Source organism: Accipiter gentilis, chromosome 1, assembly GCF_929443795.1.
Source record: "Accipiter gentilis chromosome 1, bAccGen1.1, whole genome shotgun sequence".
Classification (NCBI taxonomy): Eukaryota; Metazoa; Chordata; class Aves; order Accipitriformes; family Accipitridae; genus Astur; species Astur gentilis.
In genome coordinates this window covers 34311817-34321583 of record NC_064880.1, presented here as the reverse complement: position 1 = coordinate 34321583, position 9767 = coordinate 34311817, and the positions used below count along the sequence as shown (strand labels likewise).

Here is a 9767-nt window from a genome sequence, read left to right as displayed (position 1 = left end):
CATCAAAGAGCAGCCTTTTTTCCCCAGCTATTTACAGCAACATTCCATTGATTAGTGTAGTCAGAGAGTAGATATTATCTGTAACTTTTAAATTAAGATCTTAAAATTAATTTTCAGGCTTCAGTAGGATGTAATCAGTAACAATGGTGACAGTAAACTTTAAGATCTTCTTTTAATTGAAGATAGAGAAAAAAATGTTTCAGCCTATCAGATGCAGTGAAATGATCTAGGAATTGCTTTAAAAATATTTTGATCTTTTTCTGCTTGGTATTCCATAAATGGAGATAAGATGACCAGCTGTTATATATGAAAGGGAAACAATAAGGAATGTGCAGCATGACTCTGGCTTTGTTGGGCAGTGTTATTAGGAAGCCAAGTTCTTAAGGATAGATTCAGTCCCTTGGTACTTTACTTGTGTGAATGGAAATAGTCTATGTGTGTGTCAGCACTCATACCTGAATTTCACAAAAGTGAAATGACAAAATGAGCCAGAACTGTGTTTGCAGGGTCTGATCTGAAAAGATGCTAAGTATCTCATGCTCTCAAATCTAATGGAGAATGTGGGTATCTGATAGTACTGAGTATTACATAAATCAGACCTTTAAAATAAATCAAAAGAGAGAACATTTTCTTTCTGAAATATATTTATTAGTGAACACTGTTTTTTGTCATGTAATGTTTCTTGGTGCCAAGCAAGTTTTTAAGTGTTGTATAAAGGTGCATTTCTGCTGAATTATATTGGATTATATATACTTTCTGCTTGGCCCAAATTTGCTGCATAACTGAAATACTTATATCTTTTTATGCATGAGATTGGTTATAGAATTTTGCCTGCACTGGTAGAATATAGGTAGCATTTACCTACTGTCTTAAGAAGGAAAGACTGCCTGTAAGAAAGCCAGTGAGATGATGAATATACTGATGGTAAGTATTTTTGACTTCTTCTTGGAAAAGTTGTTTAAAACTCTTGGTAAGGAGCCATTTAGCTACAGGTAGTAGTACCTGATTTGATAAATGAACTCCTCCATGATAAATGAATTTGAAGACCTGGACAGCAGGCAGGTGTTTCAGTGCCTCGTTGTCTCTGTTCCTGTTACAGGTGCCTGTGACAGCATTGCAGTGATGAGTGGAATTTTAAAGAGGAAGTTTGAAGAAGTTGGTAGCACCTCACCTTGTTCCTGTGTGTGGGAATCAGATGATGACATTTCTAGCAGTGAAAGTGCTGACAGTGGAAGTAATGTCGATGCATCTACTTCTAATCATTTTACTCGTAAGTACTAAAGTGGTGTGTAAGGCTTGATACTCCTTTTTATACAAGCTAAGAAAGGGTCATCTTACTTGGAGGAAACACAGTGTAGGCTATCTACTTTTATTTTGAAGCATTTTTCTGTTTTATTACATTTAAATATTGACACCATGAGGAGGTACTTTTTGGAAAAAGACCTATTTCCTCTGGTAGTTGTTGTTTATGTAAAAAATTTGTATGTCAGAGTGAGTTTCAGAGGAAACTCCACTTTTTTACTATATCATTTACATCTGGATAGTGTGAAATGTTTTAAGTATATGGGAGAACATCTTCCATTTGAGGTGATGATTTGGGGGAAGAGGGAAGATTGGCAGTAACAAAGGTTGAAGGCCAGTGCTTCTGCTTGACCCTGTCTGTTCAGAGTTGAGAGTAGCGTGCATGATCTGTGACAGAATAGCTGATCCCTCTGATCATTCATTCTGCCACCTGAGCCAATGCAACCACACAGCCCTCAGTCCTTTTCTTCCACTCCTTACAGGAGTACACAGAGGAAGAAATGCATAATTCTCCCTGAGAAGATGTTACATTCCTATTTGATGTCTCCGTTAGACACTTGGAGAACAGAAGTCCTTTTCTTGTTCCCATTCAACCAGCTGAACATGAATAGTTAATTTACGGCATATTTTTCTTTTTGACCTCTCAGGTTGAGGTTACTCATTACTAAACTTGCAGAATTTGTGGAATCTACATAAAGCCTCATATCTGGAGTAAACCATGTGTGTATATGAGTAGCAGTAAGTGATCTGGACTTAATCTGACAATGCATATGTAGCAGCTAGAAGGGCGTCTGCATTTTTTTTTTTTAATTATCTGTCTAATAAATCTAGGCTAGAGCTATTTTTGAATTACAGCTGGCAATAGGGTTAGTGTAGTTCCTTACCTGAAAAGGAAAAAAGCTCCTCTGGGTAAAGGACACTTCTGTATTGCCTTTTCTTTGAGTGGACTTTTCAAAAGCACACTGAGGACTTGGATGTTCAGCTGAGGGTGGTGGTGAAGGTGCTCCTTGAGGGTGTACCACAGGAGTCTGTCCTGAAACCTGTCCTGCTTACTTCTTTATTGATCATCTGAAGGAGGTGACGGAGTGACTTGCATCAACTTTGCAGAGAACATTGAGGGGAATAGTTGATGCCCTTAAGGGAAAAGTCCCATTCAGAGGGACCTAGGCAGGCTGGAGGAATGGCCTGACAGGAGAGACATAAAATTCGGCAGAGACAAATGCAGAGTTGTGTACATGGGAAGGAAGAGCCCCTTGCAGTGGTACAGGCTGGGAGCTGACCAGCTGGGGAGCAGCTCTGCGGAAAAGGCACTGGCGGTCTTGGCGGACAGAAAGGTGAGGGTGAGCCAGCAGTGTGCCCTGGCAGCCAAGAAGGGCAACAGCCTCCTGGGCTGCGTGAACAGCAGCACAGCTAGCAGTGCGAGGGAAGCGACCGTCCCCCTCAGCTCAGCACTCATTAGACTGTACCTGGACTATTGTGTCCACGTTTGCCCCCCCCCAATGCAAGACCGACATTGATAAAGTGGAGCAAGTTCAGCAGAGAGTCACCAAAGTCATGAGGTGACTGGAACACTGACCCTGTGAGGAGAGGCTGAGGGACCTGACCTCGCTCAGCCTGGAGAAGGGGAGGCTGTGGGGGGACCCAACAGAAACCATGCAGTACTTATGAGGAGCTTACACAGAACATAAGCAGGCTTTTCCCAGTGGTCTGTGTTGGGAGGGTGAGAGACAAGGGATGTAGATGGAAACAAGAGATCTTCCAACTGAATGTAAGGAGAAACTTTTCGCCATGAGGACAGCTAGGCACTGGAACAGGTTGCCCAGAGAGGCTCTATAGTCTCTATCCTTGCAGGTTCTCAAGCCCTGACTGGCTAAAGCTGTGAGCAGCCTGGTCTGATATGTTAGCTGACCTTGCTTTGAGCAGGAGGTTGGACTAGAGACCTGCTGAAGTTCTTTCCAGCCTGAATTATTTTGTGGTTTTATGGCTTGTCTGCATCAGAGATTCAGAGAGAGCTGAAGTAGTACTGCTTCTTCTTATTCCAGAACCAAGTTCACTGGTAAGCAGAGAGTGGTAGCAGCAAGCATGTGTCTAGACACGGTTTGTACAGTACTGTGAAACCTCGACTAGACTGCTTTTGGGCTGTTCTGGTAAGTCTGTAGGGAACTGTGTTTGCTTCATCAATTTACTTGCTCAAGTCTCTGCTAGCTCCGAGATCTATTTGCCACTTTACACTGCCAAATGCGTGTGTGCATCCCATGCTCTTATTTGATACTTCCAGTTTTGCTGCCTCACCTCTGTGAGTGCAGCCAGCAGCCGGTAGTGAGTGGTTTTGAAAAGCCTAGGTTTTCTCTAGGCTTCTTGCTGAATTAGAGTGCTAGTGGGAAGAACAAAGACTGGGATGATTTGAGACACAGCTAGATGTGAGATGTCTCACTCCCTCCCCCTCCCCAAATCATTACCCTGCTTTGATTTTACTTGAGGCTCTTGCTGTTGGTTCTTGGAACTTGAACTCTGCAGATTTAGTGATGGGTTTTTCAGCCTGGAATTTCTTCCACTTGGCAGTCTGCCAGTGCTTTTGTCTACTGAATAGGCTTCAGGACATGATGCAGATACATTTATTTTGCTTAGCTTTCATTTGTTTTCCATTTTTTGTGTGTTGGGTGGGTTGTGGGTTTTTTGTTTTGTTTTTTTTTTAATATTGTTTCATTCTTGACAAAGCCACAATCTATTTGCTTATGTTTCTGTAGGCAATGGCAGTACTTTTCTAATGCAGCTGTCTAGGTAAGTAGTTTGTAAGTTTTTTGTGGAAAAAGAAAAACCCTAAAACATCCCTGACTGCTGTGACAGCAGACTTTATAAATCACAAAGTAAATGAACTAGTTCAAGTGTTCAAGCAGAAATAAACAAGAAAGATTGAATTTAAGGAGCTTGGTTGTCCATAGCTGAATCTTGTACAATTTGATGGCATCAGAATAGAATCTACTTCTTTTTACAGTAGTGTTTACATAGGGTGGTGAAGAATCAGACCTATAGCCCAAGAAAATGTAGTATTTAATGTAAATTAGGTGAGGAACTTCTGGCTATTTTCCTGTTTATTACCTCAAGGAAAATTCAGCAATTCCTATATAGCAGTTTTATTTTCCCAATTTTACTACCATCCATTGTTTTTTGGAAGTATACTTTTATGTTTTTCTGGGGAGAGTGGGTTTATTGGAGTGATTAATGCAACAGATTACTACCTACTACATTTTGTATCAGAACTAATTTCTTTTCAGTCAGATTCTGGCAGTAGCAGTTTCCAGATTCCTGTCCTCTGTTGTTGTTGTTTTCTATTAGTCATCAGCTTCTGCAAAACCCAAATGACAAATTTATTAACAGTCCAAAATCTCTAAATGTAAAATGGAAATCAGTAAGAATATTTGCAAATAAAGATTATTTGTGTGAGAAAGTTGTGGGATTCGGTTGGCTAATGTTTGAATATGGGGCAAAACAAGGAAACATGCCTTGCTGTTGCAGGCAAGTCTATCCTCACTAGCATATGTTATATGCCTAACAGCAGGCTTTTAGAATATGTAAGATGTGTTTTCTCTAGCCTCATCTGAGATCAGTGCAAAATTCTTTCCTCCTCAGCCCACTTTATGCAGTAATGTGTTTATTCTGTACACGTGTTCCCTGAAGTCTGGGCTCCTACTGTGTGCCTAAAGCTGCTCTGCTGATCACAAAAATCTAAAAAGATTCATATAAATTCTTCTCACTCTTCTTTTTCAATACATGTGCAGATTCATTGCTTCTCCAAGGGACTCCTGAGATACACAACAGCAATCTAAAAAAATCTTCTATTATGCCATGAGCTCCAGTAATCCCTGTCAGTACACAGTAATTCTTTGTGATAGTGGAGTGTAATATTATACCAGTATTTTATAAGCTGCATGTAGATTAAGATTGTTGTTAATAATTAATACTCAACATTTTACATTAATCTTTATATTTCTTTTTCTGTGATAGTATGTGTTATTAAAAAATAAATGTTGGGCATATCCAAATCAGTTAAATGATTACAGTAGCATTATATTGCTTTTCATTTCCTCAATGGCATCCATGGAAAGGAATGTGCCTTTTCCAATAAATAAAGATACAGGTCTGTGTGCATGTGTACACATGTGTGCCTATATTTATAGCTTGAAAAAAGCATAACTATATATGTGTGTGTGTGTGTGAAAAAGCATATATATGTGTTTGTGTACATATAGGTGTACAAATGCAGTACATGTGGTAATGGCACACAGAAGTGTTGAGTGATACTTTAAATGTAAAGCTTGTAACAGAATGCCACAGAACTGAAGAATGAGAAGCTACAGGGTTTTATGCATAGTGTTACCAGTCATGGTAACTAAAGAAATACATCTGTCTCTCTCCCCCTAAGGTTTAGGGATTTGTGTGAATCATGTACTTCTTTTCTAGCAAGAAGCCTGCACAATATATGCAGGAAACCAATTCATGCCGTTCTTGTTAAGGAGACGTGATTTGTGGTTGTTTCTTTGTTCCTTGAAGAAGTTTATTATTTCACTGATGGATTGTTTGCTAGTCATTTTACTGGAATCAGGATTTCACTTTGTTTTAAATCAGAACTTTTTTCTAAACTCATGGTTAGGGAAGTTCACAGGTGAATTTGTGTTGGCCCAAACTTTATCTCAGGTGCAACTGGAAAGTTTCTCTAATTTGTCAGTTAACCTTCTGTGGATTGCTGAAGCACACTACAGACCAACTATGCTCACCCCTGCCATTAAATATAATTCTTCAGCAGGGTGGGGGGGGATGTCAGTGAAGTTGTTTAACAGGTCTGGAAACTGCTAGATGCAATCATGATAAAACAGTGTCGTGGTTTCAGCCCAGCCGGTAACAAAGGACCACGCAGCCGCTCGCTCACTCCTCCGCCCCCCTCCGGTGGGATGGGGAGGAGACGGAGGAGAGAAAAGAAAAAGAAACTGGAACCTCGAGGGTTGAGATGAGTTTTAAATTTAAGATAATTCTAGGAAAGCATAGGGAACACCAGTACCTGTTTGCGCTCTATTCAACATATGTGTACCTAGTTATTTGAAAGAATAAACTAAAGCTACAGAGTGAAAATATGCCTGAAGGAAACTAGCTGAAAACAAAAAAAAGTCCCTTAAATTTCTCAATAAAACTCAATTCAGGGCTTCTGAGATTTTTTTTTTAAAGATCTGAGTACTACCACATTCACATTGCTGTTTTTCATATTATTCCCAGTTAAGCTACTAGGTTTGCTCACCCGCAGTGAGGCCAGCCTGACAATATTCCTGTGTATTATGATTATTTTCTTTTCAGCAGGATGGTCTCTGCTTAAAGGGCAAATGGTTGCAGTAAGCCAGTCCTGTCAGTTAGCAATTACAAAGTGTCAAGTGGTTCCAGTAAAAGGCAAGAAGAACTCTTGGGTGTGGTGTTGGTCTGTGAGTTGGCTCTGGGATATGGAGAGTGAAAGGCTCTTGTAGCCTTTGTTAGTCAAGAGTAGAGTTTTATTTTACTGAGTTTCATGTTGTAGGGAAACAATCTGAAATAATGTTTGGTGTGGAGCTGGACCACCTTGGGTTGGGGCAGAAGCCTGCAGATTATTTCTTTTTCTGAACAGCATATGTAAGACACAGAAACTAATGGCAATATGGATTTTTAAAGGGAATTGCCTCAGTTTAAAATGCCAAAAATGGAATCTTGGGAATGCTAAGAACACTGACCAAAACTCCTTCCAGGGTATCTCAGACGTGTGATCAAAGAAATTCAGTCCCCTAAGTGGAGACTTGTACTGATTGTTCTGGGAAGAGTCTGTCTGCTGTTAATGTAGCCAATGTGTAGAGCAGGAGTCATAAATACTATTACTTTCCAGACTCTGACTGGATTGTTAAAAACAATAATCATACCTGTTGTTATAAGATTCTTTGTTAGATTTGGGGAACTGCTTGACTCCCTAGTTAAATTCACTGAAGCATTTCCAGCATGAAAACCTGAGGCAGCAGAGATTTTCCATTATCCTGTTGTTATGTCATGACTGACTTCAGTTTTTGCAGTTTCTATGACAACCGTGATTTTTGATTGGTAAAGAATAAAGTGCTAAAAGATTTTTTTTTTTTGGACTGTACGGTATTTTTCCATCAAAGGAGTAGAGTGAAAACATCAAGATACATTTCGCTAATCAGTATTGTAATTGAATTGCTGCCTAAATGTGGATATGTATTTGTGGCAGACTCCACATACGCTAATTTTTCAGATAGAACAGATGAGAAAATAGCCCTATTACAGTTGCCAAATAACTTTCTAGAAAATGAATGATAATTTATACTTGCAATTGAAGACATTCTTATTTTTCAAATCATGTAGATATTTACATTCCCATTTTAACCCTTAAAGAAATCTACTTATCAAGGCACGGCTCAAAGCAACACACCAGGTTGTTTTCTAAGATTCTTTGGCAATTTTTGAAAGTCATCAGGAAAATGTTACTTGGGAACTAATGATGGCATTTCATAAGGTGAAAGTCAAAAAAAGGAGAGAGAGAGGAACAAGAACATGACTTGATGGATTATAAGAGAACAGAGAGAGGGGTCAGAATGCACTGGTGAACAATTAGTGGTTACTGGGGAAGTACAGAGAGGAGCTAATAAAGAGCTGATCAGGGTGGGAAGATGGCTTGTTTACTATGTTATTATGTATGAAGGAAAAGAGAGAAGGGGGTTCCCTGAGATGAGAGGAGCTTGACAAGCAACAGGGTGTTTTTCAGTAAGAGCAAGAAAGCAGTGGTAACAGATTTTACTTGGTAAATATGTCAGTTTGTAGAAAGGGCTACAGATTGGCTGGCTCATAACTGGGAAAAGAGGGAGGGCTAATGAACAGAATGAGAATGAGCCAGCTTATCAAGATCAAAGGAATTTAATGCTCCAGCAGTTTGCAAATTCTTAGTCAGTGAAAGTGACTCATCCTCTTTCACTACATTGATGTGTGTGGAACATATTTCAAAAACGCATTAGAAAATCACTGGGAAATGTTGATTGGGATTCTGTAGCACTTCCAGATCTGTTCTGCGTTTATTAGTTAAAGAAAACCACCTTGCACTAAGAACGTGTGTATAAATCCTGGTCCATATTCAGCAGTGTGTACTGTCAGCAGGTCTGGAACTATCTTTCACAGGCAAATCAGGGATCCCTAGTTCAGAATGATGCTAACACAATGAATTAAATGATATTTGCTGATCAGTTCTTATCTGTGAGATTTGCTAAAAATTAAACATGATCTTTGGATTTTGTCCTTGATTTGTGATGCAGAATAAAAATTAGATTCACAATTGGAGTAGTATACCAGATTGAGTTTTAGCCACTAGTTTTAGACTTTTATAGCAGTTGATATCTCTATGCAAAATATGCAATATGCATACATACAATATGCAAAATAATTTTAATAACTTTACAGTCTATAGATATAATGTGAAGTTTTTCTTTTCTCATCTGTGACATGTGCATGCAATTTTGGATACACAAAATCATGATGACCATGGCTTTCTTGACAAAGAGGTATGTACCAAAGCCCACAGTCTTTAAAATCCTTTTGGAAGTTAAAATCCTTTTCAGCTAACTTCTAGCTCGGATTTGAATTATTATTACCTTTTCTGGAGAAACCATAACACTGGGATGTAGATGGGCTTTATTTTAGTGAAGACTTGCTCTGTGGTCTTTGGCAAATAATACAGAATTTTAAAATGTGTTTCTAAGGGTGAAAACCTTAAGATGCCTTGGGTACTAAAAGTAGCTGTCCTGCTCTTCAGACATGAAGAAGCATTATGACAACATATGCCTACCAGTGAAAGCTGTGGGCGGCCTGATAACATTAGCTTCTGTAGGGAAATCATTGATGAATCAAATCACAAAGGAGGGAAAAATGGATTTTTCTGTTACCAGTTTATAACATCTAATAGCTTCATTTTTGTCAGAAATTTTTTCCTCATGCTTGCTTTCTTAAGACTGTTCTGTCCTAACACTAGCTTTTATTCCTAGTGAGAGTCCCAGTGGCCTTTCAGCAGCTTTCTTTGAATTTGCTTTATGTGCTCTTCTAAAGCAAATGAAGATTCAGAAAGAGTATTACAATATCCTCTCTTCTTATCTAGTGCCATGTTTTGTTTCTTATGTTTAGTATGTATTTTGCATTTTATACTGGTTTACAGCTTTTACTACCAGTCTTTAAAGATGGCTTTAAAGATGTTTTGAAATTTAAAGCCAAGTTAGAATTAGTGATTTTAACAAATTATATTGTTTTATTGTCCATTACTGTAAACCTTATAACAAATTTGAGCCATTGGGTAGTTTTCTCCTTGCTGAACACTACTTTGCTGTTCTTTGCTCACACAAGCAATTGATTTAGCAGTAGGCAGAACTGAGGGGAGTTAATACCAGAAGGACAGCGAC

The 9767-nt window shown here is 38.9% G+C and overlaps 1 protein-coding gene across 1 annotated transcript in view; it reads left to right on the top strand.

Moving 5' to 3' along the window:
* The first annotated feature begins 1101 nt into the window (after positions 1 to 1101).
* The window catches only part of CSRNP3 (cysteine and serine rich nuclear protein 3), a 71634-nt gene continuing 62968 nt past the window's right edge, over positions 1102 to 9767 (top strand). Inside the window, exon 1 of the mRNA XM_049816411.1 lies at positions 1102 to 1270. Within this exon, the coding sequence (XP_049672368.1) occupies positions 1123 to 1270 (148 nt within the window). The 5' untranslated portion in view covers positions 1102 to 1122. The remainder of the gene's footprint in view (positions 1271 to 9767) is intronic.